General features: G+C 33.1%; 5 protein-coding genes across 7 annotated transcripts; 1 reads left to right on the top strand and 4 right to left on the bottom strand.

Moving 5' to 3' along the window:
• Nucleotides 1-1,597: 1,597 nt before the first annotated feature.
• On the top strand, nt 1,598-2,440 carry LOC107410557 (dof zinc finger protein DOF1.5). Its single transcript, XM_016018001.4, has one exon. It carries the CDS (start codon nt 1,794-1,796, stop codon nt 2,286-2,288), a length of 495 nt encoding a protein of 164 aa, XP_015873487.1. The 5' UTR covers nt 1,598-1,793; the 3' UTR covers nt 2,289-2,440.
• A 2,862-nt stretch (nt 2,441-5,302) lies between these two features.
• Nucleotides 5,303-5,719, bottom strand: LOC112489392 (protein AGENET DOMAIN (AGD)-CONTAINING P1). The gene has a single exon (XM_025067835.1). The coding sequence runs from the start codon at nt 5,717-5,719 to the stop codon at nt 5,303-5,305; it is 417 nt and encodes a 138-aa protein (XP_024923603.1).
• A 1,325-nt stretch (nt 5,720-7,044) lies between these two features.
• LOC107411042 (olee1-like protein) lies at nt 7,045-8,112 on the bottom strand. The gene is made up of 2 exons (XM_016018557.4): nt 7,834-8,112; nt 7,045-7,492 (listed from the first exon to the last, which is right to left on the bottom strand). The coding sequence occupies exons 1-2, from the start codon at nt 7,985-7,987 to the stop codon at nt 7,149-7,151; spliced, it is 498 nt and encodes a 165-aa protein (XP_015874043.1). The 5' UTR covers nt 7,988-8,112; the 3' UTR covers nt 7,045-7,148.
• Nucleotides 8,113-9,581: 1,469 nt separating this feature from the next.
• Nucleotides 9,582-13,688, bottom strand: LOC107411359 (14-3-3-like protein D). The gene is given in 8 exon segments (XM_016018935.4): nt 9,582-9,977; nt 10,113-10,171; nt 11,739-11,832; nt 11,834-11,888; nt 12,042-12,151; nt 12,623-12,710; nt 12,784-13,090; nt 13,447-13,688. Coding segments are annotated over 8 exon segments (789 nt in total). The 5' UTR covers nt 13,520-13,688; the 3' UTR covers nt 9,582-9,974.
• A 3,202-nt stretch (nt 13,689-16,890) lies between these two features.
• LOC107411415 (putative lipase YDR444W) lies at nt 16,891-24,623 on the bottom strand. Of its 3 annotated transcripts, none has more exons than XM_048480081.2 (11): nt 23,640-24,597; nt 22,813-22,960; nt 21,680-21,789; nt 20,901-20,971; nt 20,511-20,777; nt 19,045-19,208; nt 18,869-18,924; nt 18,743-18,795; nt 17,765-17,933; nt 17,570-17,667; nt 16,891-17,489 (listed from the first exon to the last, which is right to left on the bottom strand). In XM_048480081.2, exons 1-11 carry the CDS (start codon nt 23,842-23,844, stop codon nt 17,385-17,387), a joined length of 1,446 nt encoding a protein of 481 aa, XP_048336038.2. In that variant the 5' UTR covers nt 23,845-24,597; the 3' UTR covers nt 16,891-17,384. The 3 variants fall into 3 exon arrangements, with proteins under 3 accessions (XP_048336038.2, XP_015874486.3, XP_048336039.2); XM_016019000.4 differs by having other exon boundaries at nt 21,680-21,747; nt 23,640-24,587; XM_048480082.2 differs by lacking the exons at nt 16,891-17,489; nt 17,570-17,667 and adding an exon at nt 18,411-18,477 and having other exon boundaries at nt 17,771-17,933; nt 23,640-24,623.
• Nucleotides 24,624-24,648: the final 25 nt, after the last annotated feature.

Raw genomic sequence — 24,648 nt, 5'->3', positions numbered from 1 at the left:
TTTCCAAATGAGGCTCTCCTTTCACATTAATAAAAAAAAAAAAAAAACTAGGGATTCCTTTACCAAAAGAAATCCCATATCCATCTTACTTTTCATTACTATTTGCAAACTGGGGGTTAGGGGCCCCACAAAACCCCCCTAACTATTTCAATTACTGAAAAGGAAGCAACAGAGTTATAATCATCGATTCCATTGAAACCCTGAAAAGATGGCTTTGAACACAAAAGTGTTGTGCAATACCATTACAAGCATCTAGCTTTATGGATCAATATGCCTTTAAAGTGCTTGTCATAAAAGTTATTAATGAACCCCAATTTTTCATATCCCCTTTTTTAAAATAAATTAATTTGCTTAATTATACACAATATATATATATATATATATATATAGAACCTGATATGATTCACTTGCTAGGTAGCAATCTAGCTCAGTGGAGAGGAATCTGATTGGATAAAATTGATAATTAATTCAAGGCGTATGAATAGTTCTTTTTCTGTAGAAGCTGCTTCTATTCTCCCGAATATGGAATGAAATCTATCATTAACCATTTTTTTATCTATAGAAACACATATATACGTTAATACTTGTAGAAGAAGTTGATGATCATTAATATATATATATATATATATTTTCTTATTCACCAACGTCGATAAGAATGTTAAAAATGAGGACAAACTTAATTTCTCTACTTGTATTATATTAAGAATGATAATATTAAAAATGAGGATAAACTTAATTTCTCTACTTGTATTATATTAAGAATGATGGAGGGTGGAATTGATTCTAAATTATCATACAACTAATTCTGTAAAAAAGAATCATAAAATTCAATACTCTCTCTATAATAAATTATGCTGTAAATTGCACAACTTTAATCATGTTAGGACCACCTTACTAATGCCACTCAAAGGCATGTATTATATGCAAAAACTGAAAAAGATGGTTTTGGAATTGGAAGAGCACTTTGCTAAATACATGCTTTTAGACCAACTAAACTTTTTTGGTTTTTTTTGCAGCTTTTCTACTTTTTTTTTTTTAATTTTTTTTATTTGGTAATTAATAAAAAAGTAGTGTAAAACTTCAACAATGCAGATCTCTTTTAAGGGTACGATTTGGCAGTGTAGGCCATAAAAATTAAAATACCCAAATGCATGGAGATTTCTTTAAAGCAAAAACAGGTCAGGCTTTATAATCAATTAGCATTTATCTTTTTCTTTTTTCTTTTTTTTCCTTTTTTTTTTTTTGTGGGGGTGGGGCCGGGGGAAGGGGTCTAGCTACTTACTTTATTGTGGCTACAGAATATGTACACACAAACAACACTCTCTTTTATCGCTTTATGCTCCCATCATCTTTGACACTTTGTACGCGACCTACCAGGATTGGGACCCACATCTAAGACTTGTTTTTAATTTTTATAATACTAAATGATGATGACGTGTAATAATGATGTGTACAAAAAGCTCATCCTCAGCTTTTCCACGCCACCTACCTGGCTTCTTGGCGGCTGTCACATGAATTTTTTTTTTTCTTTGGTGATCTGCTTTTAAATTGCACTTTTTAGTTTTTTTCCTTTTACCTCTCTTAGTTTTCTCTCTATTTAAGCGTTTTACGCATATATTAGCACTTCCACACCATTCTCTTTGAACCATAATATAGAAAGTCCTCTCTCTCTCTCTCTCTCTCTCTCTCTCTCTTTGTGATTTCTGGCTCTCCCCCTCTGTCTCTCTGATTTTGATTTGGATATCAAATAATTCATTGATTCCCCATCTTTCAAATTCTTGGTTTTCCTTTTGATGGCTGAGGGCCGAATTAACGGCCAAGATGTGGCTGGAATTAAGCTATTCGGAGCAACCATCACATTGCAAAACAGATCACAAGTGAAGGATGAAGCCAACGATAAAACCCATCAAACAGTAGAAAAGAGACCGGAGAAGATCATACCATGCCCCAGATGCAAGAGCATGGAAACCAAGTTTTGTTACTTCAATAACTACAACGTTAACCAACCTAGACACTTCTGCAAAGGTTGCCAAAGGTACTGGACGGCCGGTGGGGCCCTCCGGAACGTCCCGGTTGGTGCCGGCCGGAGAAAAACCAAACCTCCTTGTCGCGGTTTGGCCGGCTTACCGGAAGGTTGTCTGTACGATGCTTCTGAGGTTGTTCACCAGTTTGACTTGGATGGGGTTATGGAAGAGTGGCACCTGGCAGCGTCGCAAGGCAGTTTCCAACAAGTTTTTCCGGTGGTGAAGCGGCGAAGGAGCGGCTCAGGTGGTCAAACATGCTCTTGATCTTTTTTGTGATTTTGGTTTTTTGTTTTCATAGTTTTATTTTGGAAAATATAAAATCAAAAAAAAAGAAAAAAAAAGAAAAAAAGAAAAGAAACGAAAAGAGGGTTGTAGCCTGCAGGTGTATATATATGGAAATTGGTGTTAATGGTATTGATGCATCACCTCTCATGTTCGAATCAAAGTGTAAATAATTCTATGCTTTTTAGAGACAATTTTTAGTAAAAATTGTTACCTAACATGAGGCATTTTGTGAAATATTCACAACATTATACTATGATCATTTAATGCAATTTAAGGTACATATAGACAATAACCATAGCATATTGTACAAGTAGTTAGGGTGCTTTGAAAAACTAAAAACCTAAAAGTCTACGAATGAATATAAGTAATGATATCCTAAATATAATATATATACATAAGTTATAATATTTTGTACCAAATTCAATCATGCCAAGTCTTTTAGTATGAAAGTCCAAAAAAAATAAAAAATTTAGGATGAAAATTTCTAATTGCAGCACAACATGAAGATTAATGATTCTTCATGGTTCATTCGTTGTTGTTGAGAGATATATGTAAATATACTAGCTTTGACTTTCTGGGTCCCATGGAAAAAAAAATCTGAGGGCTAAAATCCATCCTGATTAACTGTGGTCTACAATCCAAAACTTTCAACCGTGATGTCATATATATATATATATATATATAGAAATTCAATATTCAGCAAATGGACAGATATGATGGGAGATTGACCGGAAAACCAAAACAATATCGAGAGGCATATGAATATGAATTAGGAGTCAGAAAAATATAAATTTGTATGTCCAAAAATTAAAACAAAAGGGGGCTATCGATATATATATATATATATATATTAATATGGATCTTGCAAGTGGACCTGGCTGTCAGCTGTCATATAGAGAATGTGATTCACATAGGATGGACGACCCGGCCAGTAGCCAAATTAATGTCCATATTGATTCACAGTATGCTGTCAATAGAAGATAAAAACTTCTCCATTATGAAAGCAACTTTTTTTCTTTTTGGAATTATAAAAGTAAATGTTGTGCAAATGGAAAATGTTAAAATCAGTAGCGTTCAACTCACGAATTGAGTGGATTATCAAGAAAAATTATTATTATTCTGATCTATCAACCACACGTTATCTTCGTCAAGGTGGAATTTTTGAAAAGGAAACTGAACCATCTTTTTCCTCAAAAATTATTCAAAAATTTAAAAACTTAAATACCACTCCTACACGTTAATACTCCGAATTGATGTAAACACCGCGTCATTGGGTTTGTCCTTTTGTTCTGTTTTATTCTTTTGTTTCTACGTGTACTTTGTTTGAAAAAAGAAAGGGATAATATCATAAGTAAAAGGACCCAATAACCTAATAAAATAAAATAATAATGTTTTTTGTTTTATGCTAATTAAAAATGAAAATGAAGAAATTTTATAGAAGTTCCTTTGTGAAATTAATTATGCCAGGAAAAGAATATTCTCGCTATAGAAATTAATTTCAAAATTGTTCGTTGAAAATTAATGTGAAGGAGGCCTGCATTATAAAATTGCTACATATATATATATATATCCCATAACTCTATCCAAATCAAGAGCTGAATACGTCGTGCTTTAATTTGGATTGGATCTATATTAATCATCTATATTGGGAAACATCTCGCACTGTTAAATCATATATAGTGTGGGAGCTATCCAACTCAACTCTATAGAAGGATGCATCATGCTCCAAAACCTTTTGCGAATATTTAGATTTTCACTTTAATTAATTAGGACCCAAAAAAAATAAAAAAAATAAAAAGCAAAATAAATAAATAAATAAAAATAAACAGAATTTGTTGTCATCACAGTTTTATAATAGCTATAGCTCATTCTAATATTGCGAACCTCCATGCATATTCATTCTAACACCACCACAACCAAATTTATTAACTGTGAAATTAATCTGTAAAAATACTGGTTCACAAGATAGTAAAATGCAGATTACTGTGTCTCTAAACAATGAAAAAATGGAAAAACAAAAACGTCGTTTTTGATATGCTAGACAGAAACTAATTAAATTCTAGTTCGACTTTAACACCAACATCAATTAAAAACAGGAAAGGCAAGCGATTAATCGGCAAGCATGCATGCACCAAAAGGTTTTTTTGATTTGAATACTTCACAGACCTATAACCAAGAGTTAAGATCAGTGCTCAAGTACTGGTTGGTAAAGATAATCTGCAAACACATCTTGAGACCTGTCAAATAATTGACATTAAGATTGGTCAAGTTTCGGTAAATAACTATACAAATATCAATATTATCAATAATTTAATCAATATTGAGATATGTTATAAAGAACCAATTATAGACACACAGTTTGAGATGGACTACATATCTGACTTAGATTCACACTAGAGTTTCAGTTTCACACTTTATGCATGCTCGACAAAAACCCAAAAAGTGAAAAAAAATAATTAATGTAGGGTCTTCATGAACAAAATGTTGAATATCGGAGAAGCCTATATGTATATATATATATAGGTCTTCTAGTGTGTGCAAGTTAGTTTTGGCTGTAACTATGCCTGGGAAGCTGTAAACTAATCATATAATTAGTTCAAATATTAGTTACACAAAGTCTATTGTTGTACAAATATTCCCTCCAAAAAAGTCTAAAGAAGCATTGGAAATTCATCGACTCTTGCCATCAAAGAAATGGACAAGAAGGACAATATGTATTATTATTGCCACTTTAACCCCTCTCTATCTCTCTCCATGATTTTCATGTATATACCAAATTATGCCATGCAAGCAGCTTTTTTTTTTTTTTTTTTTTTTTTTTCTTTCATAATTAATCTTGTTTGTTTTATCATTGATAATACTGGAATGGAAAATTACTTCAACAGCAAACACGAAACAAGAACAACATATTTCAAGAAAATGTTCAAGAAATTAACATAAGCTGCTTCGCAAGTCGTACCCATTTGATTTTAATTTCCAGAATGGATGATGGATCAGATCCAATTTCCATTGACCCAATCTTGATGAAGCCTGAGCGAGTGACGAAGAAACATTTCTTCGTTGCCAGAGCCAAGGAAGCGAACAATGTAGTTAAGCTGATCGACTTTGGCAGTAACATTTCCGACCCTCCAACCACCATTCTTATACACATTAACCTTCTGTGAGACAGAGAACTCTGCCGTTGCCGGAGGCTCCGGCTGGGGTCTGATGTCACTCGCGGCCACCACTTCGGTCACCATGCTCGTGGTGTTATCCGCGTTCCTCACTCGGTATTCAACTTTGCAATATTGCTGGCCGTTACTGTTTCCATTACTAATGGCATCCAAAATGCTTCCCAGCTGGTAGTAAATCTCCTGCGAACCCTCTTCTTTCTTGCATATTTCCACCACTGGTCTAACGCGATTCGCCATTGTTGATCATTTAGCTTGCTCTCTAAGAATTAAGAGCTGAGTAGTAACACAAAGAGAGAGAGAGAGACAGAGAGACAGAGTGCAGTTGAAGAGAAAGTGTTTGAACAAAGAGGCATGAAAAAAGAATAAATAGGTCGATCAGATTATATATATATATATATTGTTTGTAAAACTAATTCCCCGACTTGCTCGGGTTAGCGTCTAATCTAACTGATTAATTAACTAACCGTCTTATCTTATAACCATCCCATCACTAACTGAACTAGTCTGTTGTTTTCTTTTTATTTTCTTGAGTTAAAATAAATATATAAATGTACGTAAAAAATCGTATATGTAATTGTAATTAGGTTATGGAAGCCTTTTGATAACTAGCTAAACTCTAATATTCATGTCTTACCGGCTATAAAAGTATATTAGTCTTTTTTATAGGAGTCAACAAATTAACTGTCGCTAATTAAGCCTGTGAATAATAACACAGGATGGTATTTACCTGCTCTAACTCCAAGCTCAAATTTTATTTTGTGGTGAAACAATTTTTTTAATGTATTTAAAGTTATATTATTTAATATATGATATATTTAAGATTCTTTTTTTTTTTTTAAATTAATTGGTCTGGCTGATCGAAGATTGAAATTTTAATCTGCTTGGATGTAAATTTTTACCGAAATTAATCCATTTTATAATTTTAATCAAATTCACCAAATTGATGATCGTATTTCAAACATTTCATAGAAAAAAATTAGATTTCTCAAAATTATAACTTGCAAGTCGATCATGGCTTTATATAAAAATAGATGTAGTTTGAGATATTAATAATTTTTCATTTTGAGTGATTACTTTGTTAAAAAGAATGTTGTAGTATTATTCGAACATAGAGATCCATATAATTAACTAATACACTTGAATTCCTCTCCTACTCGACCATTACATTCTCTGTTGACCCATTCAGAAGTTCATGGAGTAATTAATGGATTCACTCTTGGTCCTAAACAATCTTGGTTAATTAACTCAAATGCTCTTCCATCAAAATTAAAAAAAAAAAAAATCATGAAAATAATAGTCTTAAAAAAATAGATGAAAAAATACAACTGCATATGCATGTAAATATATATATATATATATATTGAAACACAACCACATATGCATACTACCATTAAGAAAATGCTGCTATAGAAGCAAAATACACCATATGAAACGCGGCACCAAAAAATTAACCTCATCAACAATATTAAGACATGGACGATCGACTAGCCCGCAACATTCATGACATTTTAAAATAGTTGGATTTTCAGGGCTAGTAAATACCCTATAATACTTTTGATAAATTGGGAGAAAAGAAAACCATATTTATTAATTGAGTGCACACACACAAAAGATCAAGATGAGAGAATTAAGCCAAAATAAAGTAGTAGTTAAAACGTTGCACTTTTTATACAATCCCTTCGGAGGTGATTCCCAACTCTCTGAGTACCTCAGTGCAAATAGGAAGACGTTCTTTCTTGAGGAAACCAAGCGGGTTGGCCTCGCGAACTGGTGTGGAAATGCCATTGTGGCTGGTCAGACTGACCCTCGCGTTCATGTCATGGTTAGCCTCCCTGTGGATCTCTGCGCAATCCGGGTTCGGACTCTTAACCAGCACGATCTCGCAGATCTCCTCCTCGTGCTCTCCTTCAACGGCGATTCTGTAGCCTCCTTTCTCATCTGTCTCCGCCTCCTTGGAATATGTTATGCTACCTCCTTCACGCTCTCTGCACTCCAACCGAACCTTTGCCCCTACATATGCAATAATTATCATATTAGGATGTCTTAACTATACTATTAGACATAGTTTTTTAACAGTTTAAATTTTTAAAAATCAGTGATAATTTAATAATGATATCAGAAATCAAAATTTTAAAAATCTAGATTCAAGTTACACCATCCTCTCATTACCACACCTACAAACGAGGGGAATATTAAACATAATTTACCTAATCAACACCCCACGTCCGGTAATTTAATATCTATAGAGTAATGCTTTGACCAATACATATGCGTTTCGATGAATATTGAATAAAAAAAAAAAAAAAGGATAAAATGAAGGTGATAGTTGTAGTTTTTGATTGAACACGAACCTTTTATGTACTCGCTGACCCTGGTAACGAACTGTGTACGGCATGTGTCGCAGTAAATCTTGCCTTCCACAAAAAGCTTGGTCTCGCAGAATGCAGAACCGAGGAGGGACAAGAAGCAAAGGGTAGAAGCTAAGACGATGACAGACTTTTCCATTTTTTAATATTTTTTTTGGTTGATTGCTTGCTTGATTATTTGCCTTTTGTTTCTTTCTCTGTTTTTAGAGGAAGTAAGTTAGAGAAGGAGCTCTTATATAATTGGGGAAGAGGTGTTTTTTGCGCTTATTGTTTGGGGATTTGCTTTGTCATTTTGAACGGCGGTTATTTTTGTGAGGTGGTGAATTTTTTTGAGTTAATCTTTTTGTTTACGTGTGTGGCTGAAAAGGTTGTTTTGACCCGCTCTCTTCTGTTCCTTTGTTATGTCTCTCTTTGACCTGGATTTATGCATTAACTTTTGTTCAAAGAAAAAAAGAAAAAAGTTTGGTATTTGTTGTCCAAGTTTTACCTAGCTAGCAAGGCATGTGAAATCAAATAATTACATTTCAACCTTTTTTTTTTTTTTTCATAACTTTTAAGAGAGAAATTGTTATTTTTACCTAATTAAGGATCAATTTATTAACTGCATTAATATTTTTGTGTAACTATGCCAATTGATAAATTTTCTAACAGTTTGAGATATATCATTAATCGTAAAATAAATTGTCCAATTAGTTATTCTACGAATAGTCACTCACTCGATGGGTGGACAATTTATTAATACATTGTTTAAAGCTGTCGAGGTGAGTGCTTCTATCAATTATGACTAATCTTAGGAAAATTTGCTAACGACATTTGTAATTATATATTCCTAATTATTAACGCTTAGATGATGAGTTCCATAGACCTACATGAATCTCTTAATTAGGATTACGTATTTAGATGAATTTTTTACAATACTGAATAACTCATAATCATATTCAGTCCAATAAATAAATGAATAATCATAATATTTTAAACTGGAATTATCTATTTATTGAACTTAATTTGTAAGTATGAAGTAATTGATATTAAATAATCATTTAAGAGTGACTTTAAAATTGTTAAAACCCCTTCAAAAGGATAACAACATTTATTAACATGGCAAAAAATTGTGAGATCATTTTGATAATTTTGTTTATAAAAATCACCTTTTAAAGAAGAAACACCAATTAGCTGATTTTCGAAGAACCACCACTAGAACATTGTTATAGAATATAATTATTACATCTTGCACCAAAAAGATACAGTTATTACATACATGGATTAGTATTAGGACAAACACGTAGAATCGAGGTTTTTTATATTTAGACAATAATCCTTGCTAAAAAATGTGAAACAAAGGTCTAATTTTCAGAATCGATTGAGGAAATTTTCGATAACTAATTTTTTCATAAATAAATTGCAATTTAGATGTAATTTCATAAATATTTCAAGAAAAAGCTTTAAAATATAGACAGCATATGTAAAATTGCAAGTGGATCATTCCACCACTAGTCCACAGCACCGTTTTGGTGGCAAGTATTTCCAGCTAGCTTAGTAGAAGCAAATTTCTAGTACTCGGGAATACAACTCCCTCCTCTAACAAGTGGGTGGCCCCCATACATTCACTTACTAATTTCCATTTCACTCCATCCTGGTAAGGGAATATTCTTGCTGCAGATGATGAAACATTGAAACTTATGCCCACCAAAGAAACAATCCAGTGAACGAAAAGTTAATACAAACAGCAAAAATGAAACATTGGCAACATATGCAATAAGAGATATGAAAGGTGCTAAATTAATAGCAACAGGCTCCATCTAAATGGTGTCACATTTTTAACAAAACATAGAATGGATACAAAGGGAAAGGGCACCTTCCAAAGAAACCTCAACGATACGGTAGGTCAGCAGCATGAAATGGCATTGGGGTGCAAAATATGTATTAAAGAAAGTTCAAACTAACAATCAACAGCGTTACAACCCACACAACAACAACAAATTAATTGATAAATAAGAAAATTAAAATTAAAATAGAAATAAAAACCCTAGAGTTGACCAGGCATTAACGCTCTTTTTTGCTCTGGAGGCATTAACTTCCTGTGTGTATATTTTGCAGGCCCCCACAACCCTTACTCTGCTTCACTTTCACTGATCAAAGGAAAAAAAAGCAAGGGACAAACAGGAAATAAAAAAAAGTCAGACACCCGGCAACGTATCATAATGGCTGACAGCATGACCAAACAAAACATGGATAGATGGTTGCTAGTGGAGTGAACAAGCTACCTCAGCGTCTTCAGCCACTCCAGCTCTAGCAGAGCTGTCAATCTTCTGTGCATCTTCTGCTACAGAATAATATTAAATAAATAAACCATACAAATACTAACTTGTAGTTAAAAATAATTATTAATATCAAGTAAAGCAGAATCGCATTAGTGGTACCTGAATCAAGTTAAAAAAGAGAACAAAACTGAAACACGAGTGATGCATTTCAAAATGTAACGAGTCCAAGGACATAAAGCATAGTAACAGAAGTTGAAGAACAGTTCCAATAGGATCTTGCTTAAACAGCGGCATTATTATTTTTGCGTATGCTGAAACAATATCCCAATTACTATTTTATGACATACATTATCCAATCCCGATACGAAAGTGATCAGTAATCTAAAGCAACTATTCTCAAGACATGCTTCTTTTTCCCTTCCAAATTATCCTTCAGTCAAGAAATTTCAAGTAACCCCAAATCAGAGAATCTCAGAACATAACATACTGACAATTATAACAGACCAACTATAAACAACAAATCAGACTTCTAAATCAATTACTTGCTTCAAATACTAGACAATGCAAGGAAATATGAACATGGATTGTATACAGCCACCATAGAACCAGAATCCCATGCAAAGAGAAAAAATGAACATTCTTCAAAATCTCCATTAAATATAAAAACACGTATAACAACAAATTGCACAAAAGCAAAAAGAAAAGAATGATATTTGGACACAAGCATCTCCAAAAACTAATTCAGTAGAGCCCACACGAGACTAAGGATGACATGCCATTACATCAGAGCTTTAAATAGTATGATTGACCTTACTAGGTACAACAATGAAGAGTACTCCTATCTACTATCGTTACCCATTCTGGACATATGCGCTGAATGCTGAAGATTCACTAATGATGCCTTTGTGCGACAACAAGTTTTTCATCCAATTAATAATTGTTTGTTTAAACTAATATTATTTTTTACATAATTATTTTTTGGGAGGTTTTTTTTCCACATAATAAAAGTTTGCATACACAGAAACATAATTAGAAAATGTTTACATTCACCAATTACAGGTGCTAGGCATGAACCATTATAGGACAGACATGGTTCCTAAATTGATATCCGCAAGGGCTTCCCTGCCTTCTTCCCTTGTCCAAATATTAGATGCATGTTAAAACACCATCCCTTTATAGTTCAAATTCAAAGTTGCTCGGATGTGAAAAGGCAATAGCACCACTATCTCCAGGTAAAGAATAAACTCAACTAAATGCTTGTAACCAACCATATAAATGTTTTATCAACATACATGAAAATGACATCAATGCCTTCTTCCTCAAATAAAAAACAACATAAACTGGATAGTAGAGGTAGAAAGCTTATGATTATGAGATTTCTTAAACCCCTTTATATGAAAAATGAACAAGTAATTAACAAAAACAAACTTGCACAAATACATATTTATGGAAAATTAATGACATATTTTACAAGATTGTTAAACCATCTCCTTGACGTAGTAATCTGTGGAAAGCAGCATTAGGAAGAAATTCCAAATCCACAAGGAAAAAAGAAAAAGAGAATCAAAATCGAGAGCCATTCTAACAATAACATTCATATAACTACGTATTGTCAAATTCATGAATTACCCCCATCCTCTGGAATGTCCGAGGTCCACAATGTGAGGTTGTCCCTCAAAAGCTGCATGATCAATGTGCTGTCTTTGTAAGATTCCTCACTCAAAAGTATCCAACTCTGAGATTGCTTCATCAAAAGCTTGCTTTGCAAGATGACAGGCCCTGGAACAGAAGTTACCAAAGGAAAAAACAGTACTTATTTTTCTATTTTATTTCTGGCTAAAGCAAATGGTAAAAGAAAACTAATGGTAAAACATAGCTACAAAACTAGAATCTCATAATACCCTTCCAAGATAAAGATGATCATAAGATTACCTTTCAGGCGAGTTCAGGATTTCATAATAAAATACAGAGAAGTTCAGGGCCAAGCCAAGTCTGATGGGATGGGTAGGAGGTAATTCAGCCTCTGCTGTACTAGAAGCTGTCTGCATAAATTCACAAAACGGGTGAATAAAGTGCAAAACCAGAACCAACAAGGCAATTATAGCAACTGAATAACTATTTTCGCATTCTACAGTGCCAAAAACGTAGCATTACTTGTTTAGTTTATAGAACCACATCAAGATAGTCATTTAAACTCGACAACTTCTCTCAATAAAAAAAAAAAAAAAAAAAAGGCGTAATGAATAAACCTAAGATTTCATTCCCATATCTAACAACAACTTTCCAGTTATTCAGGACAATAATAACAGTAGTAAAAATATGATCAAAATTAGGTTTGTCATTGCACGAATTTCTTTCTTTTTTCTTTTTTCACTACTCTCTTTATAAAATAATGTTCGGCAATCATCTCAATCTTTTCTACACCAGTCATGGTAATCATTTTGTTCGCTTTGCTAGCATCTATCACACGAAAGCAAAAGCAAAGAAAGAGAATCAAAACTTTATGGTTATACCTCGTAGGCTTTCATTGACTGATCGGCAGCCTCTTTCCTTTCTTCACCACTCTTAAACTCAGCCAAGTACCGATAATAATCTCCTTTCCTAGCACCCCAAAAAAACTAATTCACCTCAAATCAGATAAAAGCATCCCGGCAACAATAGCAAAACCACTCACATTTTGTAGAAGAAGACGGTTGATTCTCCGGCGGAGCACGAAGGAATGAGATGCTCATCGATGACGCTCATAATGTCGCTGCAAATACTGGAAAGCTCGGATTCAACCTTGTTCCGGTACTCCTTGATGCGTTTCACATTCTGTTCGTTCCCTTTAGCTTCTTCCTTCTGCTCGATCGAAGACAGTATTCTCCACGAAGCCCTCCTAGAGCCGATCACATTCTTGTACCCAACCGATAGTAGATTTCGCTCCTCAATTGTCAGTTCTACGTCCAGCTTCGCTACCTTCTTCATCGCATCCACCATTTCTGAACCCCAAAAAAAAAAAGTCAAAACCTAAGTACGAGATCAAGTTTGATGAATCGAAAATGCAGAAACACACTTTCAGAATTTTCCAACAAAACAACATTTTTCTTTTACAAAGTAAATAGATCCTATAGTATACGAAACTTAAATTCAACTCAGACAAGTATAAATTTCAACAATCAGTAAACCGTAAAAACTAAAATAAGATCAATTACAGAACAATCTGATTCCGTCTACTTCTCTATTTCCTTTTGCCTTTGCTAATTCATAGTAACAAGGCACAGTAAAACGATGTTTTCAAAGCTAACTACAAAAAAATAAATAAATAAAAAATAGAAGAGGTGGTAGAGAGAGAAACCGTCATAGCGCTCAGCCTGCTCGGCAAGCTTGGCGATGTAGACGAAGTTTTCTCTTTCCTTGGTGGAAGCCATCGCCGATCTCGTGAGAGCTTTCAATCTCGGCCTCAATCTCTCTTCTCTCTCTCCCTCTCTCTCTCTCTCTCTCTCTCTCACTTCTCTCTCTCTCCCCTCAGCAAATGGCAAAGTCGGAGTCTTGTCTCCCCCTTTTTGAAGAAGAAAGAGAGGGGCGTTTGGTTACAAATGAGAAAACCGAGTGCTGGGGAGGGACAGCCAAAGACCAAGACAGGCCCCGCGCGTCATTTTTTCGCCAATTTCATTCCCACGCGCAGGTTGGGGAAATGATTCCACACGCGTTTTTTGGGTTGGATCGTGGGGAAGAGTTGTATAACGGTAGACTAAGAGAGCGTGAGATCAGATGAGAAGGGAAATGATGATGGCGAGGTCAGGAGTGGAAGGTGGAATTTTAAAGCCAAAAAGTCAGTAGTAGACTAGTAGTCTGGTAGTACCTACATTTACCCAAAAAAATAAAAAAACAAATATAGTACCCCTTTTTTTTTTTTTTGATATTATTTGACCCTAAATATAAAAAATAATTATTTTTAAAATGGTTCTACAATTGTATAAAATTTTTTCTGCTAGGAACAATTGTATAAAAATTATTTATATTTGTAAATTGATTAGATATTTTATTAATTTTTTAAAGAAGAATTTTTGGAAAAAATTTACTACCTCTAAAAGAATTTTTTAAAATATATATTCACGTTAGCAATGTATATTATATAAGCTTTATCACCTTATATTTATTATAATTCTTTAAAATATTTTTTATATTATTTACATGACATATTTATTTATATAATTTACATTTTTATTAAAAATATTTTCCCCAACCTTTTTCTTTGCATCAAATATTCCATATTAATTTTAATATTTTTGTATTTCATCCATCTAGTATCATATCAGCAACAATATTTTGTTTAGTATCATATCAGGAACAATATTTTTTTAAAATTTGTAAATAGTGTAGTAATGGCAACTTTTATGCTATTAGGTTATATTAATTACAATAACTTTCATTTCCATTATATCCCATTCAAAAAATAATAATAATTTCATGTAATGTATATGTACTTTGACAGTTAAAACAAATCATGCTATAATGGTTTTAAATTGACACTATACGGTATATCAGCATTAAGAGAATTAGTTTCAAAAAATTATATAATATAATATATATTAAGAGAATTCAATGTATGTGATATAATTTTTTTATAGGCACTATTCACAGGTATTTATGATAATCAATTTTTTCAGGCAACATGATAAGATATAGCAGTTAGGTGCATGAGCCCAACTAGCATTAAAGTGCGCAATGTGTTGTGTCAGCCTATTTCTACCCTTTCCTCTATTCATTTTTCTAAAAAGAAAAAGAGAATGTTAAAATGTTTTATGTTTGTCAATAATTAACTAATAGCACTCATTCTTCTTAAAAGTTAATTACCTATTGTTTGTAAAATCTATTAATATATATTAAAAAAAAATTAATTGTTTTACTACTGAGGCATTGGTTGTTTTTATTTTGTTTTGTTTTTTTGTGTGTAGTCGGTTTTGTCTTTATTAGGTAGCTAGATAAAACAGATGAAAATGATGATAACTATTTGCTGATAGCTAATAAGACCAAATTTGTTGAAATTTCCTATCTGCATCACCGCGAATAATTCCGCTTTTCCTTTTCATATTCTTTTTCATATTGTCAATATTGAATGGTGACATATTTTGATAAAAGCATTGACAATGGTCCATTCCCCTTTCAATCGTGACATACGCACATTTGAATTTGGATAGTTTAATTCATATTACAAAATTAACTAGGCAATACTATTTTTTAATGATTCTTTTGTATTTAAAAAATATTTATTGTTGAGAAGTTAAAAATATCCTTAACAATTTAAATAAATATCGTTTAGATTATATTTATCAGAAGGATTTATATTATCCAGAATATGTATACTATGCTTTTAATAACATATAAAAACATGAATCCTAATTGTATAAATCAGAAAAATATATAATTCTAATATTCATATATCGGCATATTAATATCATTCAGGTTATATGTATTGTATTTTTAATAATAGGTATTTCAATATACTTGCCGAACAAAAATATATTGTTTCATTTACATACACTCAGCACTTTTAAAGGCAAAATTAACATATTTTGTTAATAGAAAACGAAAATAAAAGTTAATGTTTTTTTTTTAATAAACAAAATAAAATTTAATATTGATGCGTGTGCGAATAAAACTACTTTTTTAATATAAATTTTATTTTTTTATAAATTTACAAAGTGGATTTCATCACTTAATCCTAAACTTGATATTTAAATATTATCATTAGTGATCATTTCCAACCAAATAACTACTTCTTGAATTTTGATAACTGTCTATTTCAATACTTCAATATGCCAAATTTATACTTCATTGCCCCTTGCATATCAAGGAAAAAGCAGATAATAAAAATAATAATAATAACAACGACAAAATGGATAGTTCCAATGGTAGAATATCTCTGTTTATATCTTTAAGAACATGAATTCGAATAATAAAAAATAAAAATTTTATATAAATTATGTGATTTATTCAAAATAATAATAATAATAATAATAACAACGAACGAGAATTCAAACCAAAGTTCCATTCCTTGGCAGATAAACCATTATTCTCAAAAGCACAAATTATACCAGGTCATATGACCATGGCAGACGGCTTTAACATTTAGTGCTAATTTTGGGATTGTACTTTGAAAGTTTGGTGAATAGATGGGTTTTAATATAGAACATAATTACCATAGATCTTATGTACATACATATGAAAGGTCGTGAAATTTTCATTATAAATGCAGCGCAATGTTTTTTGAATTCATTATTCTAAATTAAATAATTAAAAACTACTAAATATAGTTTTTCCCCCTTAATGATAGTCAATAGAGGGGAGAATGAGAGGAAACTGAACATAGACGAAGGGACAAAACAGTGAGTACAGTCTAGTCTAGTGGGATGTTTCAAACCTTTCTGAATTTCGCAAAATTGTTTTTTTTTTTTTTTTAAGAAAAATAAAAAAAAAAATAAAGCAGTAAATCAATTATTGTAATATATATATATATACACATATATATGAAGGAAAAAAATAACAATAAAAACTGTCCGTTGCCAATGATTTCGTAATCACTTTTTATAAATCACTTTTTACCGAGGACTTTGGAATATTTCTTAAATTAGATGCCTTATGATAGAGTGATACTCATAAAAAAAAAAAAAGAAAAAAAAAGAAAAAATTTATACACCTCACGACGTTGGCTCCCAGAAAGTCAATGCTTCTGTAGTGTCTAGATTAAGCTTTTACAACTTTTATCAGATTACTCGGGTGGGGGTGGGTAGAAATCTTCTCATAAAACTTCGGTTTCTTATTCCATCAACAGGATTCAAATTACATTATTGTCCCCCAAAGGACCCGTAAATTACAAAGCTCCTATAACTTCTCTTTCCCCCCAAAAAAAAACGAGAATGTGCATATCAACTGGCCTACAGCTTGGAACTTCTGAAACCAAACTGTCATGAAAATCTTTAAAACATTTTAGAGCTTGAGATTTTTGTTCGTAAGACAAACTAATAATCTAAAAAGAATTTGAACTTTTTAGATTGTAAGGATACAAACATAGTTCCATTGTTCAGTGCCAATAGAACTACTAATCTATGATTCTATAATTAATATAACCTAGTGAGCTATTAATTATCAGACCCTACATGTAAGCTTACATTAGGAAACATGAGACGGGTTTAAATCACTGACCAAAGAATCCGCTATGAATTTACCTCACATTACATCCTCATTAATGATTCATCTATTTTGGACTTGTGTTGTGTAGGCATTGTATAGCTACAAGCTGGCGGCGATATATGAGGAGGATTCTTGCTGCTTTAGGCTGTCTGCAACATGAGCAATCACTCCAACACCAGCATTGTGAAGCCATTCATTTTTCACCTGGATTCAAACTGCAACTTGAGTTTATTTGAAACAGGAAAGAAAACACCTAAGAAAGAAATGTTGAATGAAATCCGTACATGGATGTTGTTATGGGCAAAGAACGGCCAAAATGCAGAATGAAAGCTGACATCCACTTTTTTCCAGCCCAACTGCTGTAGGCCATGTATCATTTCCTCTGTAAACGGACCAAACACGATTACTGCTTGATACGGTCGCAGAGAAAATATCATTAAACATTCATCACATCACTAAATTTTGTTGCATTGATGTACCTTCCATAATTTCAAGATACTCCTTTGTACTTTGTGTGTTAGGTTTATTTTGCGCTGCCTCCTTTGCTTTGGCTGCTTCTGGAGGAAAATGTGGGCCATCAGAGGAGACTGGGGGACAATACTCTACATCTACGACATGCTTATAACCATCTAAAGACCGGCGAGGTGGCTGCCAATAATATTGGATATGTTAATATAGAAAAAGGATAAATTCTTGATTTGAATGCCACAGCATGAGAAGCAAAATTTTGAATGCCCACTTGATAATATTAGCTCTCGATGGATAACATAGTTACATAAAAAAGGATAAGTAATAGGCCAAATGAAACATATTTCATCAACTACAATAGCCACCAATCGCGTGTGACAATCATAATCACATACAAATTTTATTTCAGAATAGTCTAGCAACTAGAAAAGTATTGTGAAGGGCCAATACCGGCTACATCTATTTGTACTTCTCAACTGAAAATGCAAACATAGTCCTAAAGGCTAAAAGGATCAAATTTCCTCAAGATAAATGATGAGAAATGAAAACAAACCTAAGAGCCCCTTTTTTGCATGATCAATTTACAAATTGACTACATAAGTAATCCTGCATTAGTGGTTCTCATATCACTTTTTCACGAATATCAAATACACTTACAGATCATCATTTGCAGATTCCAGAGAGAAGCTTCCTCCTTTACAAATAGATACCTACACTTGCTACACTGTATGGTAACATTTTCTTAGAAATATTTCTATACCTACACTTGCTACACTGTATGATAACATTTTCTTAGAAATATTTCTAGTTAATCCTGTTAATCAGTGTCCAGTAAAATAATTAAAAACCTTTTTTTCATTAAAAAAAGAAAAGAAAGAAAGAAATAAAGAAAGAAATAGAAATATTTCTATTCATTATACAATAATGGATAAGCCAACAATAAACAACACTAAATACAGTGCAAGTTAAGCAGAGAAACAAATTCTCACATTGATAAGCTCTGTTTCCCTCCTAATTGATGATGTCCGCCAACCGACCATATCTATCTAATGTTAAGGAATCAAAGTTACTAAAGTCATCATTTCCCATAGAAAGAATCATGTAGGATAGGATACGATCATAAGATACATTAGCATAAAGAATGCGAGATCTAAAAGCACCCAATGCAGATCTGCAAAATAGAATATTCAACCATTAAATTAATTTGGCAAACAAAGGATAAAAGATTGACCAGAAAAAGCAAGGATAAAAGGAAAAACAAAAGATTACAAAAAATGATTTTTTGACGTACATAAACTTTCCATCTTCACAATCAGATGCCATTCTCAAAAGAAGGGGTGGCTTTTCCGGTTTACCATCAGTGAGAAATAGCTGACTACCGGTTCGACCAACAAAAATAGGAGCAATTGGTGCTGCTAGTTTTTCTAAGAGGGGAACTCCCAGCAGAAATGGAAGCTGAAGAATGATCAGATATAATAAAAGAAAATCATCAAGGGAAATCTGGTTTTACTTGTGCCAGCTAATAGATATGAATATTCACAAACTACCTAATGGCAATGGTATATTCGATATGGAAATCAAGAAGCATGGAAACAAAGCAAGAAATAACCAGAACACAGATGCTCAAAAGCTAATAACTTAACAAAGTTTATTTAGCATATACTCGTAGCTGATACAAATCATTTGGTTTCCCCAGAAAGAAGAACATTTTAATTACCATGGAAAGATAGTAACTCATTTATAGGTTCCAGAGACTATAAATATTTTATATACATATAATACATTTGCATTATCGAAAAATATATTTGGTGGATCATTGAGATAAACTTTCCTAATTTTTGCAAATTAAGGGGCATGAATACCTACATCACAGCAGCAATGGCAGATTCAATTTATCATCTACTAGCAATATGTTGTTTCCTATGGAGTCTTAACATATAAAACACTCATGCTCAACCTGAAAATTATGAGCATTTTGTTTGTGTAAGATATAACTTCAGTGCAATGATGAAGTAGCCAGTTGATATTGTTGCTTAGAGACCATTTCATATTTCCAACTGTAAACTTTGAAAATGCATGGGAGTCAACTGAACAATTTGCACATCACTTTTGTGAACAGCTTTCTTATTTCAGCATATATAAGCTAGTATCTTTCTTTCACAGTAAGTGTCAGCATCACAACTTTAATCCTTAGTGATTGTGTTTATTAACAACTACATTCACAAAAATTTCTGAACATATTCTAGCTTCCTCAGTTGTATAGGCTGAGTTCTTTTGCCAAGTGGCATATGGTCTCAGTTCGGGATTTTCCTTCATACCACCTAAATGGTGGGTATTTAGTTGAAAAAATAAACTTATTAATAAGCAACCAACCAAATAATCAAATAAATAACTCTCAAACATACAAATAACAGAATGTCCCCAAACCAATTTATCTCTTGAAGGTCAGACAGTTGCATCTTAAAATTCCAAACTAAGACTGTATCCATCATGGAGAGGTTTACACCCAATATATTAACTCTTCACATGCCAGCTTGCAAATTAAAAAAGAAAAAAAAATATAACAATTACAAAAGAAAGAAAACAATAATGAATTTTCTGAAGATAATTCATGTTAGCAGAAAGCAAAGAGTGAGAGAACTTTGTTATAACAAAGGACACAACAACATTGTATGGACTGGCATAAAAGTTTAAACGCTACCATTACATGTGATTGCAATAAAATAAAGATGATGACTTATACCGTCTAGAACAAACCTGCCTTTTCCCTCTCACGCCGAGATGTGGAGTTGCCAAGGTAATAAAGTTGATTGGCTCCAACCCAGCAATCATACCTCGTTTTGAGGGGTATGATGTTTCTGAACTTGAAGTTGTACAATTGTCAAGATCACTGAGTTTGCCACTGCTCGAGGCATTTGGAGTGTAAAGAACAGCAATTGCATATCTTGCAAACAAGCCACCAAGAGAATGAGCTAAAAACGAGATCCTCTTGAGACTTTCTTTCTTTTGCACAACTTGCTTGACCTGTTTATTATGAGATCCACAGAAAATGCAACAAAGTTAGGTCATTTCATAACAAACTCACATGTAAAGAAGAACAACTAGAACTCAAAGTTTCTAGACATGATCTCAATTATGAAAACTCACTTCATCTGCTAAACGTTTTCCAGCTCCATCAATCCCAGTAAAAGTTTTAGTGTATGTGTTACATGAACTTGCTGCACACATCAAAAGGGTCTTAGCACTTAAAAGTAAGAGCCTACATCAAACTCATGCATCCAAAACATGGGAAACTGAAAAGTTTAAATTTCATAATATAATAATTCTTTGCGAGTAAGCATAACTACTGGGTTATAGACCATTGCGAATCAACTCTAACCTCATTCTTCCTATGTTAAAGCTCTTTCCTCAACAACCAACAAGTGCTTTTTCTGGGAGGAATCACTAGGGTTTGTATGGTTCAAGATGGAAAGCAGTTTTCACATAATTCATAAATTTAAGGTTAGTTATGCTTTACTTCTCTAAACCATCATATATTTTTCAAAATGCATTCTGAAATATGTTATGTCATATCAGTCTAACGGTGCAATTTTGTTTCAATGAACACAATAAAATTAGTGATGTGCGCCTCATTGACTCCTTATAGGAATGCCTTCATTCCATGTTTATGCAATGTGCATAGCTAATTTCATTATATTCATTGAATGAACCATTCAGACAACAATAGTTCAGGGTGCCATTTAAGGGTTTTATAGTTTTGGGGGCAAACTACATATGTCCTCTAGTTCATCACATTTGGGAAATTACCATATTTCAATAAATGAATGAAGCTATAAACATGTCTAACATCAACTAAGGGAAAAATCTAATTTTTATTGACTGTAAAATAAAATTAGAGTAAGCTGCAACTAAAAATTTGAACATACCATAAATTAAGAAGTTTCTTCCAAGGCGCCTTTTTAACTCTGCTTCTACATATGTCCAGTCACTTGGACTGCAATACTTAACATCAGTAAAGATTATATGAATTTGAAAGGTGAATGAAACATAAGCATGAATCAATGTTGAATCATTGCAACAAAAAACTGTATCAATAAAGGTTTACAAAAATGGCCAACATACAGTTAATTGTGAGATACCAAGAAAAGAAGCAACTGCTGCTAAGCCCCCAAACCAAAAAAAAAAAAAAAAAAAAAAAAAAAGAGAGAGAGAGAGAGAGCAAATGCTGGAAGTAACAATAATTCCAAAAAACATGATGGCATAGATGAAGAAAGAATGGAAGAAACACGTATTAACATCAAGCAGCACTAGGACAAAAATGCAAAATCCATAATAACAAACCTTTTACATTTTAAAAGATCAATTCAACTCAATCATGTAATATTGAATGAAAAATGTACGTAACAACATCCAACCAAGCTAGGCAGTGCTATCAAACTGACTAACAATAACATCAACAGAGCGAAAGTTAGAAAAATTAAAATAATAACTTGGATTATTTAGTTGGATACAACATATGCTAGAAAAATGTGGACAACTTAATATTAACAATTATCTGGTTAAAAGCGGTGTCTAAAGTAGAAAAAGGTATCCAAAAATTCTAATATGGTAAGCTACCAGTACTACGATTGTCTTCTATCAAAGCCATTTCCAGACATGATTATTCTGCAAATAACAAACTCACGCAGATGATGTATAGTCGTAAGACATCCATGCTATGACCCTACCCCACACACCACCACCACTCCCAATTTCCACCAATGTCCATTATCTGCTTGCGTTCTTCACAGTATCACAGAAAGAAGAAGAATATAAGCATAAAACTTTTCCATGTACCAGGAAAAGGTCAGGCTGCTTGTTCTTCACACACACACACATACTCGAGATAATTGTAATTGTTGCATGCTGATGCGCATAGACATGCTTCAACAGATGGCATTCATACAGCATAGATAAACTATATGCATTGTTCTTACTTTCTCTGTACTAAATTTTTACTTTCTTATTTGTCTAATCTTGGTTCCTACTGGTTTGATCAATGTCTCTCATCAATATATACCTAGCCAAGATTCCATGAACAAGGACAAGAAGATGATCGGGCTCATCTTCTGCGTTTGCGACACCCTTGGATGATCCAAATTTTCCTTGAGTTGTTGTACCCATGGCTTGTGCTCTAAGGCCTTGATTTCTCCAACTATTATTCGTGCCTGCACAGAAGTTTATCTGAAAAAATCAATCCAAATGAAAATTGGGGCACATTTATAAAAATTTCCCTTAAAAAATATCGGAATAGACAGATTATGCATCTTACATATAGTTCCAGATGTTAGTAAGCCATATCAACCAACTATTTCAAGTTTTACAAAAGAACTCAAATAAACTTTTATCCTAACCACTTATGGTCCTATATTTGCTTTAAATTCCGTACAGTTTATTTAACAGGACCAAAATGTAGATTGTAAAGCATAGCTTTCTGATTAGTCGAACATTAAAGCGAAAAACAGACGAAGCAAGTTTGTAATCTACGTTCTTCTAATTTCGACAAAGCTGTTGCACATTTTCTTCTTCATTGGTCTGCAATTTACTATACCTTGTACTGAAACTCAAACCACAGAAATCAATGATTGTTTAGCCGAATGTGAAACTCATCCTAAGCACCAAACACTTTTCTTTCCAAAAATTCTAGTAATTCGAGGCACACGACTCCATGGAAACCAATTCAAAAAATAAATAAATAAAAATTCTTAGCTCATATCCAATTCCAAAAATTGAAATTCCAATTTCCTAATTCAAAATTCTCTCCGAAACGCCCGACAGGTTAAAAAAATGTAGAAATTGCGTAGGAAAAAAAAAAAAAAACAAAGAACAAAAGCAGAAATCAATTACCAGAGGTTAAGCCCAAAGACGACGAAGAACAACAAGACGAAGAAGAAAAAGAAGAAGAGGAGGTTGTGGAGGAAGAAGAATACGAAGACGAGCCTATGGAACCATTTCTTCTCCTGGCGGTAAAAATCGGAGCGTAACCATAGCGGGCGAGAAGCAGAGAAGTTGGTGCCATATATGCACAATAAATTGTTGTATATATAGGCATATATGAGCAGTGAGAGAGAAAAGAAAGATCCTTATTTCTCGTTTGAATCAAAATAGAGTCAGCATCGACGCCATAATGTTTGTTATCCTCTATGCACCAAGCCCATGCCTCCTCGCCCTCTGTGCTCTCTGCTTACTTCATACAGCTCTTTAATCCGAATTCGCCTTTTGGTTCTTTTATTATTATGATTATTTATTAATTTATTTCCATTTTCGTTGGCATAATATTTAGTAAAACCCCACATAATTTCCATTTACAGATGGATGTTGGATAATTATCATGGACGCACGCAACAATTCTCACAATTTTTCCACACCTGTGTTTATGGGATAAAAGAGAGAAAAAAAAATAAAAAAAATAAAAAATCTGGAGCTGGAAAACGAAACGATGTGGACGGTTTGGGATTTTGATTTTGGGGTCACCGACCAATAATGGGTTAGGCCAAAGGGAGGAGCCGGAAAGAATTGTTCGAAGTGGGGGACATTTTGGTCTTTGTCGTAAAATAGCCAATTGTGGTATATTACGACGGCCTGATGATGGTGGCTGCAGATCCAAGAAGATATATGTGGATACTGTTACAGCTGGGTTTCTGGTAGGGTCACGCTGATGAAGGATCTAAGCGGCCAGTCAGACGAAGACAAAGGGAGCCAATTATTGTTGGATCAGTGCCATCCAATCCACCTTTGATTTTGGGTCGCCATTAATGGTTCGCAAGTTTTCTACAAAAGCCTGATTTTTAATTTTATATAACTTCGTTTGGTTTGGTCCTTTTGGATATGGTGGTGGTTTTAAATTTTCAATAGA

Source organism: Ziziphus jujuba, chromosome 1 (assembly GCF_031755915.1).
Source record: "Ziziphus jujuba cultivar Dongzao chromosome 1, ASM3175591v1".
Taxonomy (NCBI): Eukaryota; Viridiplantae; Streptophyta; class Magnoliopsida; order Rosales; family Rhamnaceae; genus Ziziphus; species Ziziphus jujuba.
The sequence above is the reverse complement of the archived record's forward strand: the minus strand, read 5'-3'. Positions and strand labels throughout refer to the sequence as shown.